Source organism: Tetrao urogallus, assembly GCF_951394365.1.
Source record: "Tetrao urogallus genome assembly, chromosome: 35".
NCBI lineage: Eukaryota > Metazoa > Chordata > Aves > Galliformes > Phasianidae > Tetrao > Tetrao urogallus.
This window is the reverse complement of record NC_136848.1, coordinates 504312-523163: the sequence shown is the minus strand read 5'-3', so window position 1 is coordinate 523163 and position 18852 is coordinate 504312. Positions and strand designations below refer to the sequence as shown.

The 18852-nt window shown below is 55.6% G+C and overlaps 1 protein-coding gene across 1 annotated transcript; it reads left to right on the top strand.

Annotated features, from left to right (window-relative positions):
- Positions 1 to 2370: 2370 nt before the first annotated feature.
- Positions 2371 to 17750, top strand: VDR (vitamin D receptor; the record flags this gene model as incomplete). The annotated part of the gene is made up of 9 exons (XM_079547917.1): positions 2371 to 2434; positions 3656 to 3806; positions 8760 to 8890; positions 14490 to 14674; positions 14835 to 14958; positions 15349 to 15520; positions 15977 to 16128; positions 17213 to 17329; positions 17491 to 17750. The coding sequence occupies 9 exons, from the start codon at positions 2371 to 2373 to the stop codon at positions 17748 to 17750; spliced, it is 1356 nt and encodes a 451-aa protein (XP_079404043.1).
- Positions 17751 to 18852: the final 1102 nt, after the last annotated feature.

Here is an 18852-nt window from a genome sequence, read left to right as displayed (position 1 = left end):
ACACTGAGCCCGAAGGAGGGTCCTTTGCTTTTAAGGAGGAGGAAAAGGAGCAGATGCTGTGTGTGCTTCCCAGTAGAACAGGTGAATCCAGCACCCCCAGCGGAGGTCCCAGCTCTGACCTGTGCCTTCACACGGCTTCCTTCCAGCTGGGTTATATTTGAAGAGCTCCAAACCCCTCCTGAAGCGCTTTGTGCAGACGTTCCGCTCCCTGCAGATGCCTTCAGCCCCCCCCAGCCCCTCTCAGCCTTCCTGCTGCTCCCTCTGAGCACCGCTGGGGTTCACATTGCACCTGCAGCAGCACAGGGCCGTGCAGTGGAAGGATGCTTCCATGGCGTCAGTTGCACGCAGGTGAGCCGTCGGTGCTGCTGTGACTCAGCCCAGGAGTGAGACAGGGAGCGGTGGGGCGGGCAGCCCCCGGTCAGCCTTGCCACATCCTCCCTGCCCGTATCTGTGGGACCCATCCCAGCCCCGTCCCAAATAACAGGGATCTGTTGCAGCCCTGTCCCAAATAACTCGTTGCTTAGTAGGAGGCCGGCGCGGAGCTGGGAGCTGCGGCGCTTGGCCACCCGGTGCTCCTCTCCCTGCTCGTGTCTCCACAGCTGAGCTTTTCCCACGTCTTCTGAGCTCAGCTGTGCGCTGCTTCTTCCCCCCGGTGCCACCTGGCTGCATCCCAGGGGGGAGAGCCGCCGAGTGCAGCCCGCTTTGAGCTGCAGAACTGTGCACAAAGCAGCAAAAAGCGGCGTCGGAAACGTGACGGCTCCTGCCCTGCTGAGGGAGCTGGGCTCGTTCAGCATGGAGAAAAGAAGGCTGGGGGTGAGCTGAGTGCAGCCTGCAGTGCCTGAAGGGAGCCTGCAGACAGGAGGGGAAGCAGCTCTGTGAAAGGGGAGATGAGAGCAGGACGAGGGGAAATGAAGCTGAGGGAGGGCAGATGGAGGTTGGATGTCAGGGAAGTTGTGTGCTGTGAGAGCGGTGAGGGGCTGAACAGCTGCCCAGAGAGGCTGCGATGCCCCGTCCATCCCTGGAGGTGTTGGAGGCTGGATGGGGCCCTGGGCAGCCTGGGCTGCTGTGAAATGGGGAGGTTGGTGGCCCTGCGTGGCACAGGGATGGAGCTCTGTGATCCTGCAGCTCCCTTCCAACCCAACCATTCTGTGATCCTGTGAAACCTGCAGCTCAGCACGGCGCAGCTGTTTTGGAGCCGAGCCCTGGGCTCTGCTGGGACAGAACCTGCTGTCGTTTTGCTGTAACCAGCTGCAAAATGAGTTTGACCTTTCAGGTGCCCGCTTGGAAGAAGTCGGCGCTTTTACAACAAATGATTTTGCTCCTTCCAGGAGGCGAAGGCTAAATGTCACGTTTGATGAATGAGCGACCTTTCACGGGGGCGGAGGGAAACTCCTCCATGCGCTCCACCCCACACCGACGTCATTTCCATGATGGGGCTGAGTAACGTTTTCCAAGAAGTCAGAGATGGCAGCTTAGAGCTGCATCCCGTGGGGAAATGCCTGGCATTGCTGCTGATCTCATTGCTGCGTGCTCTCCTTTAGCTGAGAGCTGGCCAGGGATGTGGGGGACCTCTGTGATGGTGATTTTGTGGCCATCAGCGCCTCTTTTCCCCACCCTGGAGGTGTCAGCATCCACGTGCGTGGCCCTGGGAAGGGCTGGCAGAGTGAGGAGTGGCACTGAGTGCTGGGGAAGCATTCAGGGATGCCAGGGGATGTTTGCAGGCTGCGCTGTTTTGTGCTGCCTGAGTTTGTGCTCTGAGTTTGTGCTGCGGTGAGGACAAACCTAAACCCCTCTCCCTGCTTTAAGACAGCAGAACTTCAGGAAGGCAAAGCGTCTTAAAGCCTCCTCTTGGCTCTGCCCCGGTTCGGTGTCAGCCCGGTGCCGTTGTGATGCTTCCCCTTCTGCAGGCTGAAAGAGCAAAGTGATGCCAAGCGGGAGCAAAATCCCCATCCTCAGCTCTCATCATTGACATCGATGCCATTGACATTGAGGAGTCGTGCTCCGCTGTTGTGATGCCCCACGTTTATAGCAGCCATTTGGCTCTGCTTTGCGCCATCCCACGCCGCCATCAGGTCGCACAGCGCCGGATGCCTGACGGGCAGAATGGTGGGATGGAGATTGATGGGGAAACATCACCGGGGTGAACGGCACGCGTCGTGCTTCCCTCGCTGTGTCCTTTCCTCCCTGTGCCCTTGCGCTGCATTCCCTGCTCCCTTAGCAACGTGTCCGCATGCAGAGCTGTGACATCTCCCGGCGCTGTGCCGTGTGGGGCAGTTCTTTGTGCCCCCGTGGGGTGCAGAGGGGGCTGTGGGGTGGGTGCTCTCCCTTGGGCCGTCTCACTGCACGCTGTGCTTCCTTGCAGGTGTCTCCATGTCTCAGCTGTGCAGCTCCTGGGACTTAGACCAGCAAAGCATGGCGTACCTCCCCGATGCAGGTAACCCCACCTGCAGGATCCTCCTCCTGTTTTTCTCTCTCTCTCTCTCCAAGCTTAGCAGATTAGAACTCTTCTCTGAAGGCTCTCAGAGCGTTGTTTGTGCTGAGCTCCCATTAAGGCGGGTGTGAAACCAAGAACTGAAAGCTCCCGGAGCAGCTCTGGGCTCCAGGTGCCCCATGGCCATTCCCCCATGTGTGTGCAAGCCGTGCAGAACCACTGCACCTCAATGGGGCTGAGAGGAGCCTGGGCTGCCCTGGGATGAAGCCATAGCAGTTGGGTACACTCATACTGAGCCTTAAATTGAAGAGCTGTGCTCTTAGTTCTCGATTCCTTTGGGGTTTTTTAACTCACTTTTGTTCCAGATTTCGTTGTCTGATGGTGTTTTATGCAGGAAATCCCCAGCATCAGCTGAGTGGCTCAAGAAAGCGGCGTGGAGCCAAAGAGGCAGCAGCTGTTTGTGGTGCCTCTCGAGACAGCATTGAATGGCCTTTAAAATAAAGAAATAGTTTTAAGAAATGGGAGGGGAGGAAAGGAGGGAAAAAGGAAAGGGGAAGAAAGGGAAAAGGCAAAGAAAAAAATGGGGAAAAAGAGAAGAGAAGCAGCCAGGAAAACAGCCCGTGCCAAGCTCCGTTCCGGCGTTCCTTTCAGCTTCACATGCTCTGCACTGGGAGCCCCATTTCCTTCCTTCCTTCTTTCTGCCCCTTTGAGGATTTTTGGAACAATGCTCATTCGAGTTGTGTTTGGGATTTGTCTGACTTACGGGAGCTGCTGCAGTGCTGGCGCTGCTTCCCGTCTGCATGGGGGAAATTCTGCTCCGGCTGTGACCTCTTCCCCTGCGGTTTTGCATCTCTGCTTTGGGTGAATTTGGCTTCGTTCAAGGCTCGTTTTTTTGGAAGCCAAGTGCAAAGGAGTGGAGGAGAAAGGATCGGGGTTTGGAAGTGGGCTGTTGGGGTCTGATTGCTGAAGTGCAGCAAATAAATGTGAGCACGTTGTGCTGTGGGGGTCGGTCCTGCCTTCACCGGGCAGATCCACAAACATGTGCTATGATCCTGCTTGGTGATGGTGTCATTACGTAGAGCCAGAGGAACACAGAAGCTTTTCTTGTCGCATTGAATGCAAGCAAAAAAAAAAACCCAAAACCAACACCTTTATTTGCATCTGATTTGCTTCTTGTAAAGCTGTGACAGCTGCCACAAACACTGCTTTCCTCTGCCCCTCCAGAGATGGAAACCATGGCTGCCAGCACATCCCTCCCCGACCCGGCCGGTGAGTTTGATCGCAACGTGCCCCGAATCTGTGGGGTGTGTGGGGACAGAGCCACCGGCTTCCACTTCAACGCCATGACCTGCGAGGGCTGCAAGGGCTTCTTCAGGTGAGCTGAGCAAAGATTCCCACCCCACACACTGACACACAGAGAGCTGCTGGTGCTCAGGGTGCAGCCCTGCAGGGCTTTGCGTTGCAGGCAGCCAATGTGTCCTCAATAATTCAGACCCCACAAGGTGTTTCCCCTGTATTTCCCTTCTTGTGGCTACCAGGGGCTGTCAGCCATCTGTTAGGAGCCTTGCAGACTTCACATGCTGCATAGATAGGAGCATGCCAGCCTCTAGCGTGAGCCTGGGCTGGGAAGAGCAGACGCAGAGCCGGCGGTCTGGGAGTTTGAACAGCTGTAGTTTTTGTTTGCAGCTGATTTGAGGCTTTTTTCAGCCATCAGGTGAGTGTCTCCTAGTCTGCAGCTGCTCCTAACGAAGGCAAAACCATCCTAGGGCCTGATGAGCTGGAAGTTGGTGGGTGTTTTAGTGGCTCGCTTGCCCTGACGGTGTCAAACCATTCACGTGGGAATTCAGGTCGCTTGCACCAAGTGAGAGAATGACTAAGAGAGACGAGGAGAGATAATGGCTGGCGTGGGACTGGCAGGGAGAGCCTTGCTCAAGCACTGTGTGCTGCAATGAGACGGAGGCAGAGGGCTGCAGACACCAGAGCACATCGCTGTGTGTTCAGCAGGGCTGTTACAGCAACCGGGGCACAGGTTTGCAGAGCGAAGTCACAGCTCCTCCCCTGGCAGGAATTTTGGGGCTAGATGGAGGTTTTCACACACCGCAACCTGAGCAACGACATTTTCCTCAATTCCTGCTGCTCAGTGAGTAGCTCTGCTTTCAGGTGCTGCCCTTCACGCTCTGGTTCGGTGGCCCCAAGCTTCCCTGTCCCCTCCATGCCTGCGGTGGCCGTGGGGTGGATGGGGCTGGTCCTGAACTGGCTGCAGGGCAGCTGCTAACGTCAGAGAGGAGAGGAGAGCTGTCAGCCCTCCTCTGCACTCTGCTGCTTCCCCATCTCTGCTGGTGCAGTCATGTGCAGCATGACACGCAGCTGCAGCAGCATTTCTGAGCAGATGTTTTAGTGGTGTGAAAAGCACTCATCGTCAGCTAGCCCTTCATGCCCCCTATAAGGCCTTGATTTTCAATTTAAGGCTCTGCTTTTCCTTCATCTTGCTTTCCAGGCATGCCGTCCCCATGCTGGGTCTTGGTGTGTTCTTTCTTGCCCAACCAGGCTTGTTTACAAGCTATTTAGAACCGGTGAATTGAGTAATCCTTGTTGCTACCACAATGTGCAGGTGCTTTCTGCCTGAAAACACCACAGCACTGCTATGGGGGAAGCTGGACCCCTTAAAACTCACCCAGAAAATCTACGCATCCCTTTGCACAGACCACAAACACTTTGTTCCTATGTGCACTTGCTGTTTTAGCTCCCTGAGCAGGTTTTTGAAGAGCCACTGCACAGATACCAATTCCTGGTGGCTGCCTTGCAAGTCAGAATTGAGCCTGGAAGGAACAGAGGGGGTGAGGGGATTCCAGGCTGCAGTGGCAAAACCTGGGGTGAAGGAACTTGCCGGTCGGTCCCAGCTGCTTTGGGTCGTAGCTGTGTGGACGATTCCCCAGCATGAAATCAAGACCTGGGTTTCATGGCCCTATAAAAGGTGTTAGGAATTTACTGGCACCTCTGGGTGCTCAAACGTGCACGTAAGCTGCAGCACAAACAGCCCTGAGGCAACCTTTGGCCGCTGGCTTCAAAGTCCGCTGTTTATTAATGATGCCAACGGCAACAGTGGCCTCTTATTGAGCTCTGCTGTTTGCTCAGGGGCTCTTAAAATGCATCTAAGCCAGAGTGATTTATTCTGCTGCGACTTGGCTGAAGCATCCGCAGTTTCTCTGGTTTATTCTGAAGTTCCAGCGCAGTGACACTGGGTGTTCATAGCAGAGCTGCTCAGAAAGGCTCTGCGTGTTTCAAAACCCAGCAACTCCCCACCCATCCTGTCTGCATCACCGTTTCTCCCACTCCTGTCATCCTCCCCAGTTGGTCTTTGCCCTGTTCTCCATGGAAGTGGGAGATGAATTCCTCTTTTCTTTTGAAATAAATCCCCGGGGCTGTGAGCCGTTCAGCTTCCAGTCTCCATCCTGTTGTGTTGTCCTCCTGTTCCTGTTGCTGCAAGGAGGCAACCTGCGAGCTGCTGCTTGGGTTGTGAGTGGTGCTGAGTTGGCGGCGTGGCGGTGATGGGTTGATGGTTGGACTGGTGGATCTTAGTGGCCTTTTCCAGCCTGTATGACTCTATGCATGGGAGAAAGGAGGCTGAAATCCACGTAATGCAGAGTCCAGGAGTGATCCCAGACCTTGGGGGTTGTGCATCCAGCAGGAGATGTGCACCTGGCCGAGGTGAGAATGGTTTGGATGCGCCAAAATGCTGGTTTAAGTGGTAGAAAGTGAGCAGCAGAAACCAGGCACAGCAGCCTTACTCCTCAGCTTGCTTCGAGGGCTCATCCGAAAGCCTGTTTCCCAACAAAAATGTTCCAAGGGGTCTCCATAGGTTGGGATAAGAGGTGGCTGACGGCTCCCAGACGGATTTGGGGGAGAAAATGAGAACGGTGTCAGAGGGCCAAAGCTGTTGGACTTGCTGTTGATGCTGGGCTTCCCTGGGGGCTGTGGAGGTGCAATGAGGAAGAAATAAGAATTATCCAACCCCAACGTGTGACAGCTTCGCCCTGTTTCGTGGGTAAAAGGCAGTGCCAAAATGAATCCCAGTGGTGCTTACAGGGCTGGCGACTGAAATGTGGAGTCGGGAAGGCTGCAGTGGGGTTTGGTGAGGAGTAGGGCTGCTTTTGGGACCTGCAGCATCACGTGGGCTCCGTCAGTGTGAGAGCCGTGTGCGCTGAGATCCCACTTCACTCTCACAAAGATCAGCGCCGTGGGGCTCAGCGCAGCTCTGCCCATCCCTGTGGGTTGGGAGTCCCATAGCCAGGCTTTGCAGCCTCCATCCCTCCTTCTGCAGGCACCGAGCCACAATTTGGGGCAACGCTGGTGCAAATTCTCTCCCCGTTTCCCCATCACAGCACGGGCAGAGCTTGGGGTGATCCGGGTGACCCCAAACTCCCTGCAGCCTTCCTTCCCCATCCCCGGCTGAGGCTTTGTTTACTGCCGCCAGCTCAGTGCAGGGAGGGAAGGTTATATTTAACATCCTGCCTGGGACGGGGCTGTAAATGAGCCCTGAAATGGCCACTTGTGGGGCTGTACAAAAATACACCGGAGCCAGACGGCTGCGCTCGCTCTGCTGATGCAAGGCTGGGCGCTGCGGGGCCGCCGACCCCAGGGCAGGGAACGCTGCTCAGAAACTCTCCGTGGTGCCCCGCCGCCCTGGGTTCAAATAAACTGCAATTTTCATTCCAAAACCATAATGTTGGCTTGCACACAGGGCAGCTTTCCCCGCTCCGGGGCCTCGTGTTCCTCTTGTTTGTGCCTTCCCCAGCCTTGCCCTGGGCTGTGGGGCAGAAGACGCTGCTCCAGATACCCAAAAATTACAAAGATTTGTTCACCGAAACTGGGGGATTGAGGGGTGTTTGGTTGCAAACCCTGCTTTGCCCCTGGGCTGGGCAGCGTTTGTCCTCGTTCCTGAAACGATGCTGGTTTTAGCAGAAGGGGAAAACCCAGAGAAAAGCGGTCAAACCAAAACCCAGCTGTAAGGCAGAGCGCAGAGTCAGGGCTGCGGAGGCAGGTGCTGGAGGCTCTGCTTCTCCTGAATTCATTTCCCCAGATGCGTTTACACATCTGTGAGGTGAGAGGAGGGTGAAACCTGGCTGTTTACATCTCCGTTTGGAAAGCAGCCTCTAATTGCACCCTCACGGGTCTGCAGCCCAGGAACACCATGTGTATTTATACCCTAGAGGCACAACCCTGGCGCTGCTCCTGGCCTGGAGATCCCTGTCCTGTGCCCACGGAGCTCAGGACCGCGTCCACTTGGCATTGCAAGAGCATTTTATCACTGCTCCTCCTTGCAGGACTCCATTTGGGGGCGTTAATTTCAGGCGGTTTGGTTTTTCACTGTTGTACTCCAGCTGTGTCTCGGTGCTGCTCTCTTTCCGTGTGCTTTTCTGCTGCTTTTGCCCTTCTGATCACTTCATTTCCAGCCCAGGGGTTCGGTTTGCCTTCATTCAAACTCACATCTTCATTTAAAATGAGTGCTGTGTGTAGAAATGCACCTAAAGATAAGCCTTGCTCGCCGATGGAAGATCATCGAGTCACTTTCTCCAAAGCAGAGATGTGGCATCGCCGAAACCACCCTGAATGGCCAAACTCAGTTGTCCTGCAGTGTGTCATTAGTGGATATCAGGAGCTTGTAGCTGGGACCTGTGGCTTTGACCCTTTGTACTTGGAAGCTTTGCAGTCCTGATCGTAGCAGCGGATTAACGTGGCACGGTGTGGTTTTGGTGGAAAAGAGGTTATTATGTTAAGTGTTGTTTCTCTCGTGTCCTGCAGTGAGGTTTTTCTCGTGCACATGCAAGCATGCACTCCAGCCAGTTATTCTAGCAAAGCCAGGCTTTAAAGGCTGGTAAATGTTTAATAACACCGCTTTAGTACATGCTGCTCTGTCCTCTGGTTTCTCTGTCCCTGGAGGCTCGGATGGACATTTCTCTACAGTTCCACCTCCTCCTCTTGGGCTTCAAAACAACGTGAAACCAGAAAGCCGTTTCAGTGGTGTTGAGCCCGCAGGCTGTGTCCTTTTGAGGGCACCTTTTCCATGCTGTCCAGACCTGGAAGATCAAACCCAAATGTGCACGCACGCAGCTGCGGCCTTCCAAGCTGAGCCTTTCCAAGAGCCCAGCTGAGCTGCTGGGTGTCAGGTCAGTCGTTCCCTCTCAGCAGCCTTTCTCCAGCAGTTTTGCTGTCCAGACACTTGGATCTGCGCTCCTGCTGCTTGGAGCATCCCTCGTGCACTGCAAACAGCGCTGTGTGACCCAGGGTGTGTTGTTGATTTTTTTTGTCCCCTCCTGTTCCTCTGCAGGAGAAGCATGAAGAGGAAAGCGATATTCACCTGTCCGTTCAACGGGGACTGCAAAATCACCAAGGACAACCGGCGGCACTGCCAGGCCTGCCGGCTGAAACGCTGCGTGGACATTGGGATGATGAAGGAGTGTGAGTACGCTGGGTGTGCAGGGCTCAGCCTCGCGCCCTTGGCGCCCTTCTTCTTAAAACCTCTGTGCTCACGGCTTTAAAACCTGCACGAGGACTCGAAGAGGATGCAAAGGGCAGGGGGACGGCGTGGGTAATGATTGCGCGGGGCTCATTTAATGATTGAGGCGTTCGTGAGCTGGCTTTGCTGGCAGCTGCACGGTGAGCACATCCGGGGCTGTTGCTGATTAACTCACGGATGGAGCCCATTCATGTCCTGTCCTGTGCAAAGTCATCGTCCTCCTGCAGCACGTGGCCGAGCAGGCAGGGAGAGCTGGAGAGCCTCTGAGTGCTGATGCTGTGGGATGAGGAGCTGCACTCGCAGCGAGCCGTTCCACCTTTTGCTCTGCAATAGCTTTATTTCAGGCCCCTGTTCCTGCAGCAGGGTCCGTCCGTCCCGCCACGTGCAACGCGGAGGCTTAAACAAATAGCAGAGGGAAGTAAAGCACTTTTTAACCCAATCTAAACAGGCTAATGTTGTCCAAATATTTGTTTTTTTTTTTCTGACTGTATTTATAGATAAGCAGCTTTTAAAAATAAAAGCTGCTTGGCACGTTTCCTCCTACACACGCGTGCTTTCTACGCCCCGAGACTTCAGGAGTTTAAACCAAAATAACAGCCCTCTGCTAGGAGACTGCAAACAGGACAGCCTGTCCTATGATTGATGGGCTTGAAAATTCAGAGCTGGCTTGGCAAATGGAAGTGCTGAACGTTTCCTTATGTGCCGAGCGGAGAACAAACAGCGCCCGGTGGCACGGGGTGCAGATCTGCAAACCAGAACTTGCAAAGAACTTGAAGAAAAAAAATACCTAAACGTTCAGGAGCCCCGGAGATCAAACAGATCTTGAGGAATAGGAGGCCCCCAAATCGTGTAAAGTGCCAGCTGTGCTCTGTAGGGGGGTAGGAAAGCAAAGAGCAGGCAATGCACCAGGTGAATCCTTCTATTGTGAGAGCACAGGGATGGGGAAGCAAACCGGAGCAGGTCTGCATCCCATGTTCTGCCCTGCAGAAACAGCTGCTCCCTTTGGTTTAACGCTTGGACACAGCAAAGGGCCAGAGCTGCTCCCTGTAGTTGGCCGAGCGGTGTGGGAAGCACTGCACAAAGCACAGCTTTGGTGTTCTGCTGCTTTGGCATTTGTTGTCACACCTGATTTCTTGGTTGGAACAGCACCGTTAGGCACTTTCTGCTCCCAAACCCGGCTCTGAGGTGTTCCCAGAGCAGCAGGAGAGCCGTCCTGGTTGATGGCATGTTTACACTGTGGATCTTATCTCACTCAGAGGGAGGAAAAGCACTGAGCTGATTGAAAAGGAGAGCGCTGAAATGCCCCAGCGCACGAGGCTGCCTGGCTGGGAGCCTCCAGCCCTGGTTACTGCAGTTTGTTTGGCATCACCGTTGCCAACAAGGGAAATGTGTTGACTTGTAGCAGTCAATTACCCAGGAAGGGTCAGAAAATGCACTGAGGGATTCGCCTGCCCGCCTCGGGGTTAACTTGTAAGCGACCCCCCCTTAGCAAACGGATTCTGTATTAATGAAACCTAACCGAGGAGCCTAAAAATAGCCTTCCTGCAGCCTCTGCTGCTGCTTCAGTGAATGGGAACAAGGTGTGCTGCTGTTATTTTTAGGTGGCATCGTGGATCTTTGAACTCTTGGGGTGGGCTCGTGTCTTCCCCGGGCTGCGGTTGCTGGCACGGGTAGGGATGGGCTTGGTTTGATGGGTCCGAAGCAGAAATTAGAGCAAAACTGGATAAGGAGGAGGAGGCAGATGTGGACGCTCTTTGTGCTTGCGTTAATTTGAGGTCTGGTGCAGGCAGCTCCGTCTCCTCCTCCTGTCCTAAATCTTGGGTGGCTTTCAGCGTTGCCCCCAGCCACGTCTGCACGGCTCCAGGCTCGGTGCTGCAGTGAGGGGCTCTCAAGAAGGTGAAAGCTTTGTGTGTGTTGAAAATGGCACAGAGCAGCAGCCCTGCCCTGCTGCGCTCCCTGGGGAGCTGAGGACAGCCGCTGTCCCCACGAGGGACCAAGGAAAGGATGAGTTGCAGCCATAGGAACACGCTGAGCCCAGCAGTGAGGGTCAGGGCCGGGGGCTGATCCACAGCTGCAATCTGCCAGCAGCGTTAGCAAATATTTGTGGTTTTCCACCCATCTTATCTGCGTGGGGTAAAGCACAGGGCAAGCTTAGGGGACAGCGTCAGGCCACGGGCGAAGGCGAAAGCCGCGTCGTTTGGAAATGTTTTCGGGCTGTTTCCCTTCAGATGGCCCAAGCAACGCTGAGCTCATTCCTTCCATCCCACAAAATTGCCTCCCGCCAGCTGCGTGGTGCTCCAGAAGGGGCACCCATCCCTCCAGGGCCGTGCGTTACCTGTGGGTAATTCACCTCTCTTGGCCTCGCTGCCCTCTCTTTCCCTTGCTTTTATCAGCTCTGCAGTCATTACAGCACACACGGGCTGGGGATGTGCTTCCCCTTGGCTGCCCTGTGCTGCGGTGCAAAGCAGGGAGGCAGAAAACACGGCGCTGAACTGAACGGCCAAAGCAGCCTCACTGCATCTCTCCCTGCTGTGCTACTGCTGGGGGATTTTGGGTGCCTGTCACGGTGCCAGGATCGAGGAGCCTCCTTGGGAGGATCCAGCTGTGCTTGCAGTGTCCTGCTGCAGTTTGTCTGCCTGTGGATGGATTGCAGAGCGTTATGTGGGAGCTGGGATGTGGGGGAAGCGAAGGCAGAGCTGTGGGAGAGGCAGTGGGGAGGAATTAGGTTTGCACCCTGTGAAGGCTGCAGCTCGTGAGAATGGCTGCAGAGCGATCCTGGGCGCTTTTGGCAATGGAGCGGGGTCACAACGCCCTGCAGGGCTCTTTGGGGATGATTCCTGCCCTGATTCCTTGTGGCACATTAAACACACACTGTGTGTTTAGAATTCATTTTCTAATGAATCCCTTTCAAGGGATTCATTCTAGAATCTAAGTGAGGGCTGGCCAGCCCTCACCCTGCGGATCGCTGCACGGCTTCACTGCAGAGCTGCTGCTGCAGGGGCAGTTCTGCTTCCCCCCCATCCTCAATGCCACTCCCTGGGGATGGAAAGGAACCCACAGGGCTTTCTGGGGCTGCGTGGTGTCCCCACGTCCAGCTGAAATGCTGCCTGCCAAGCTTTGATGCAGTGCCTGAGTGCCATCCAGGGAGCAGTCTCACACTGATATTTGCTCTGTTTCGTTTCGGTTGGTGTTCGGCTGCCCTTTGCTCTCCCAATGGCGCACGTCTCCCTCCATGCCATCCCCATCACCTCCAGCTCCCCGCTTTGGCCAAGGCTGCGTGCTCAGATCCTCACCCACCAGCCGTGTCCTCGTGCTCTCAGTAACCTCAGAGCAGCCCTGCGGCTTTCTCCTCTGTCCCTGTGGTGTCTGCAGAGGTCGGTTCTGTGTCTGAACAGAAGTGATGCGCAGATGTTGGCTTCTCCTCCTCCCGTGCTTCGGGTCAGGGCAGCCCACAGCCGTTCCACTGCAGCTCTGTTTGTGCCAGGAGCTGTGAGCACAGCTCCAGCTCGATGCTGGGGAAGGGAGCAGCCCTGGGATCTGATCTCAAGCTGAAGATGCAGGCTGGGGCGCGTTGGCCCCATCCATCCTTCCGTGTGCACGAGGTGAGCGCAGACGAAGCCTTTTTCCCAGGAATTTTATAAAGCCCGTCAGTCCTGCGCTGACGTTGTGCTGTTACCATTTCTCACCCCAAAGCTTCAGCTTTGCTGCTCCCCGTTGGCTGAGCTGGTGCCGGGCTCTGTTGGGGCTTGCACAGCACCGCCTCTGTTTGCAAGATGAGCTGGAAGGGAATTGCGATTGCTTTTATCGCGTCGTTCTGATCTTTAAAACACCTTCAATCTGCCTGCGGGGCTTCCTTCGGGTTTTAGACTCCTGTAGGCTCTGGCAAGTCCCATCAGAGCGTTCAGCACCGACCCAAATCCCTGGCGGTGGTTTTGCAATGGGTTCAGAGCAATGTGCAGCCCGCACCACAGTCTGCCAGGCCTCAAAGCGCTGAAACCCCGGGACAAATAAGGAAAGATGCTTCGTTGTGCAGATCCCATACAGGGAAATCCATCTGCCTTAGGGGATTTGACCAGGGGTCGGTGCATGCGCTCTTCCTTGTTCAAGGCCAGGTTGGACGGGGTCCTGGGCAACCTGGTCTAAATGTGTATGTTTGGTGGCCCTGCTAGGCAGGGGGGTTGGAGCTACATGATCCTTGAGGTCCCTTCCAACCCGGGTGATTCTGTGATTCTGTGATTCTGTGATTCCTCCCATCCCAGCTCCTCTTCCTCACTTTCCTCCGTGCTGGGGTGGCTGAGGAGCCGCTGACCCCATCTCAGCTCTGTCCCCCTTCCAGCCCCGCGTGATGCTTCCCAGTGCTGCTGCATTCCTCAGTGATTTCTCCTTGCATGCAGCACCTGGATGGATCCCAAGCTTTCCTAATAGGACAGGAGATGACGAATTCCCCGTTTCGCCCGGGCTGCCCCCTGCAGCACTGACTGTTCCGTGCCGGTCACGGGAGCGACCTTTCGGCCTCAGCCGCTCATTCAGTACCTCCAGATCTTTAAATCCCCCCCCCCCGAGGTTGTTGTGCAAGTTTGAAAACGTATTGGAAAAATGCTGTTGGCAAAAGGCAGCAGAAGGGGCCAAGAAGTGCAAATGGCTCCTTGAGCCCCGCTGCCTTCGTCAGCCTCTCCTTCCAGATTCCACCCGACCGCAGGAAGCCGCCTGCCATCAGATAAAACACGCTGGGCTGCTCTGCTAATAACTGGTTCTGGGGCTAATAGCTTCTCAATGAAGGGGCACTGCTATTTATAGGACCCAACAGTGGATGTGCTTTGCTGATTGGGAGCGTTAACGAGCTGTTGGGTGCAAAGGTGGGTGCTTGTTGTTGCTTTTCCAACCTTGTGAGGCTCTTCAGGTCTTTGGGTTCTTTATAAGGGTCACATTGGAGCCCAAATTGCCTTTGGATGTTCAAACATCCCTAATAAGCGGGAGACGCTTTGCTCGTCGCCTTTGGACCCGACCTTTGGCTGCTGCTGAAGGCTGTTGCTCATAATACAAGCAATAAATTGGTATATTACAGAACAATTGAGGTTGGAAGAGGTCGCTAGGATCATCTGGTCCAGCCACCACCCATCCCCACCGTGTTTGCGTGTCCCCTCAGCTGAAAAACAGCCGCCATGCTGCTGCCCACCGCACTGCGCTCCCTCTGTTGTCGGAGCTGAGAGCGGTGTGCACGAACCCATCGGCCCACATCTCGAGATTTCTTTCACCCGAAAGCACAGAGCAAACAGTGAGGTCTGGAGCAAAGCCGTGGCGGTGCTGACGTGACCTGACTGCACCCGACGGCACCCAAATGGGCCATAAATGGTGCATAGCAGGGAGCCGTGACCCAGCAGGCGAGGACAGGAGCGGGTTCAGTAATAGGGTCGATGCAGGTTCAATGACCCATTAGCAACGCTGAGGGATGCTGCTTGGCTGCAGCACACCTGAGGCGCTTCGGTGCCGCTTTCCCAGTGCCTGTTTGCGACCCTTCGCTCTTTCCTTCCATCCCTGCAGTCATCCTGACGGATGAGGAGGTGCAGAGGAAGCGTGAGATGATCCTGAAGCGCAAAGAGGAGGAAGCGCTGAAGGAGAGCCTGAAGCCCAAGCTGTCGGAGGAGCAGCAGAAAGTCATTGACATCCTCCTCGAGGCCCACCACAAAACTTTCGACACCACTTACTCCGACTTCAACAAGTTTCGGGTACGTTGGGGGGCACGACAGCCCCGATTCCCACCTCAGCACCAGCAGCTCCAAGAAACTTCATCAGTTTCATCCCAATAAAACCCGGTGCAAATATCTCGGTGCTCCCCTCAAGCTTGCTCTCCCAGCCCCATTCCTCTCACCCCGCTCTCTCTTCCAGCCCCCTGTGAGAAGCAAAGTCAGCAGCAGTACAGCAACGCAGTCCTCCTGTGTCGTGTCCCAGGATTTCTCCTCGGAGGATCCCAATGATGTTTTTGGCTCTGATGCCTTCGGTGCATTCCCAGGTACTGGACTCGGCTCTCTGTGTGGCATTTCAGGCATCCTTATGCTATGGAAGCAAAAGGGGAAGAGATTTTTCTAAGCTTGGCCAAGAACGAAATAGTTGTCTCAGCTCTCCCAGGGAATGCATTTGACTCTAAGAGCCTCCTGAGGGTGTTCAGAAGGCTCCGGATGAGCTGAGAGCATGAAGTGCTTGGCTGCATCAGGACCATGAGCTGGGTTGCGGCTGCTCTGCCTGCAGTTAGACCTAAACTAAAAATCCCACAGCTGGTGTGACCAAAGCGCTCTCCCAGCCCAAGACAAAGACCTCCCAGCACAACAGGCACCGTCCCTGCTTTGGGCTGACACCCCTCCCTGTTACATCTCACCCCCATGGACCACCTCCCTCTTTCCAGAGCCCATGGCGCCCCAGATGTTTTCCAACCTGGATCTTTCCGAGGAGAGCGATGAGACCCCCTCCATGAGCATCGAGCTGCCCCAGCTCCCCATGCTCCCACACTTGGCTGACCTGGTCAGCTACAGCATACAGAAGGTGATCGGCTTCGCCAAAATGATCCCCGGATTCAGGTGAGATGTTGTCCCCACGCCAGGTGCCCACGATGGTTTTATGCTCCCAGCAATTCAGTCCCAGTTTCCACTTTTCTCCACTTCTCCACTTTTCTCCACTTCTCTCTGCCCCCTTCCCAGCTCTGTTCTTACCTTCTTGTTCTCCCTCCCTCTCCCTTCCTGGGGTTATTCCTCTTTAATCTTGAGCTGGATTCACCCTGGCCACATAAACAAAATGCCTGAGCTCCTGAGAAAGATGCTAAGGCCACGTGAGTGCTGCTCGTCTTGCTTGTGTGTCCTGAGATCCCATTTAACACCAGCCCAGCAAGAGTCAGCCTGGAGCCCAGGGCACTGGGTGCTGCCACTCGATACACAGAGCTGCAGAAATACCCACTGCTTAATTACCCAGAAATTCAGGGTGAGGGAGAAGCCGGATCGTGCCTCTGGTTGTGGACATCTCCTCATTCCCGCCCGCAGGGATCTGACTGCAGAGGATCAGATTGCCCTGCTGAAATCCAGCGCCATTGAGGTGATCATGCTGCGCTCCAACCAGTCCTTCACCTTGGAGGACATGTCGTGGACCTGTGGAAGCAACGACTTCACGTACAAAGTCAGCGATGTCACCCAAGGTAAAGGTGCAGCCGGGCTGAGGGCTCAAAGGTGGCACCCCAGCCTGAAATTCAGGTGTAAGAAAACCGTACTGAGTAAACTGCAGATGTTCAGGTGGATCTTAAACATCTGCCAGCACCCGGGGAAGAGCCTTGGAGTAACCCTGGGATGCTGAGATCCTTGGTGCAAGGCCTTGGAGTAACGCTGGGATGCTGAGATCCTTGGTGCAAGGCCTTGGAGTAACCCTGGGATGCTGAGATCCTTGGTACAAAGCCTTGGAGTAACCCTGGGATGCTGAGATCCTTGGTGCAAGGCCTTGGAGTAACGCTGGGATGCTGAGATCCTTGGTGCAAGGCCTTGGAGTAACGCTGGGATGCTGAGATCCTTGGTGCAAGGCCTTGGAGTAACCCTGGGATGCTGAGATCCTTGGTACAAAGCCTTGGAGTAACCCTGGGATGCTGAGATCCTTGGTGCAAGGCCTTGGAGTAACCCTGGGATGCTCAGATCCTTGGTGCAAAGCCTTGGAGTAACCCTGGGATGCTGAGATCCTTGGTGCAAGGCCTTGGAGTAACCCTGGGATGCTGAGATCCTTGGTACAAAGCCTTGGAGTAACCCTGGGATGCTGAGATCCTTGGTGCAAGGCCTTGGAGTAACCCTGGGATGCTGAGATCCTTGGTGCAAGGGCAGAGATCCCCCAGTGAGATCCCAAGGAAAACAGGCAGAGCAAACAGCACATCGGGACCAGGCGTGGGGCCACGGAGGGCAGGGATGGGATCTGCTTGCTGCGTGCTGTGGGCACACAAAACGTGTTTTGGTGTTTCTGCACAACGTGGCACGGTGTGGGAGCGATAAGGAGCGCAAACCGCCCGTAGGTTAATTGCCTTTCTGAAGTCATCTGCTCCATAATCTCCTGCCTTAAAGACGCTGCTGGGGAGGAAAGATTGAAAGAAATAATGTTTTTAAAGCTCTGTCAAAAATCATCCTGTGATTCTGTGATCCTGGCGCTCTGCTGCACTGAAGGAGGAGGCGCTGAGCTCCGCGCTCATCTCTCAGCTGCAGATCTGAGGTCTCACCCAGGTGCTAACAGCTCCTCTTTGTCCCCAGCCGGCCACAGCATGGAGCTCCTCGAGCCGCTCGTGAAGTTCCAGGTGGGCTTGAAGAAGCTGAACCTTCACGAGGAAGAGCACGTGCTCCTCATGGCCATCTGCATCCTGTCCCCAGGTAGGAGGACGCTCGTCCCCAAGCTCCCCACCCTGCCAGGCTTTGGCAGCACGAATGCTCCACCAATATCCCCAAGCCTGGCAGCGCCAGGCTAACAGCCAGACTCGATGACCTCCAAGGTCTTTTCCAAGGGCCGATCTGATGATGCTGGTGTTCCCTAGATCGACCCGGCGTTCAGGACACCTCGCTGGTGGAGTCCATCCAGGACCGCCTCTCGGACATCCTGCAGACCTACATCCGCTGCAGGCACCCCCCGCCCGGCAGCCGCCTGCTGTACGCCAAGATGATCCAGAAGCTGGCCGACCTGCGCAGCCTCAACGAGGAGCACTCCAAGCAGTACCGCTGCCTCTCCTTCCAGCCCGAGCACAGCATGCAGCTCACGCCCTTGGTGCTCGAGGTCTTCGGCAACGAGATCTCCTGATTCCAGCCGTGGGTTTGAGCACCCGCGTCTAAAGGGATAAGTCAGCCTTGGCCCCGAGAGGAGGGCTGTGACCCTGGGAGGAGGTTGTACATAGTTTGGTTTCACACTACTGCAGGTCCTGCTTTGTTTTCTTAGCCACGGCGGCCCAGGTTTGCTCGCTGCAGACCCAGATCTGTGCATTCCCCCCCCACTCCCCCCCCCCCCAAGAGTGTTTCTCAGAGTCTTTCACTCGTCTTCAAGAGCTGACTTATCCCTTTATGGATGTTTTGAGGCTGGGCTGCCTTGAACCACTTTTTTCTGACCAGAAACTGGGGCTGCTCGGAAGGAGAGGCTCAGGTTTTGCAGATTCATGGCACTGGGGAACCACCGATGGCATCTGTTGAACCTGAGGGACCCCTCCGCTCACCCCCAATTTGAGAAATGTGATGCTGATGGAATTGCACACCCCAGACCCATGCAGGAAAATGCTGAGGCTGCTCCTCAGAGCCCCACAGACAGCGGTGAGAGGTTGGAGAAGGGGACCACAGCCAGGAACAGCCAGCCGGGCTGTGATGTGTGTTCCCAGCACTACTGCCACCCCGTGTCCCACATCAGCCCCACTGCTGACACCATCCTGTAAGGGTGTTGTCTGCTGTCACGTTGAGGCCAGGCGGAGCTAATTGGGCACGCTGAGGTTTCCTGTGCAATGCTGGAGCTCTGGAGGGTGCCCCATCCCCGCTGACCCCACTGAAGCCACTTCTGCAGGGTGGTGGTCCTTCAGGAGGGGTCAATGGGAGCAGCACCAGCACGAGGATGGATTTGGGGCCATGAAATGCAGAGGAGCAGCGGGAGCTGAGTGCCTTGGTGGGACCCCAGGCAGCACCGTGTCTGGGGACACACAGCGGTCACGGTCCTCTGCATGGACAGCGGGGGGTGGGAACCCTGCAGGCAGCCGGACCTGGGGACAGTGCCTGGGGATGGGCGCTGCGCGGTGGGCACAGGGGGCAGCGGGGCTCCATCTCCGTGCAAATAAACGTGGCCTGGGAGCAGCACCGGCTGCGCTGTGGGGCTGTGTCCGTCTGTCCGGGTCCGTTTGAAGCTGCTGGAAGTGTCCGTCTGTCCG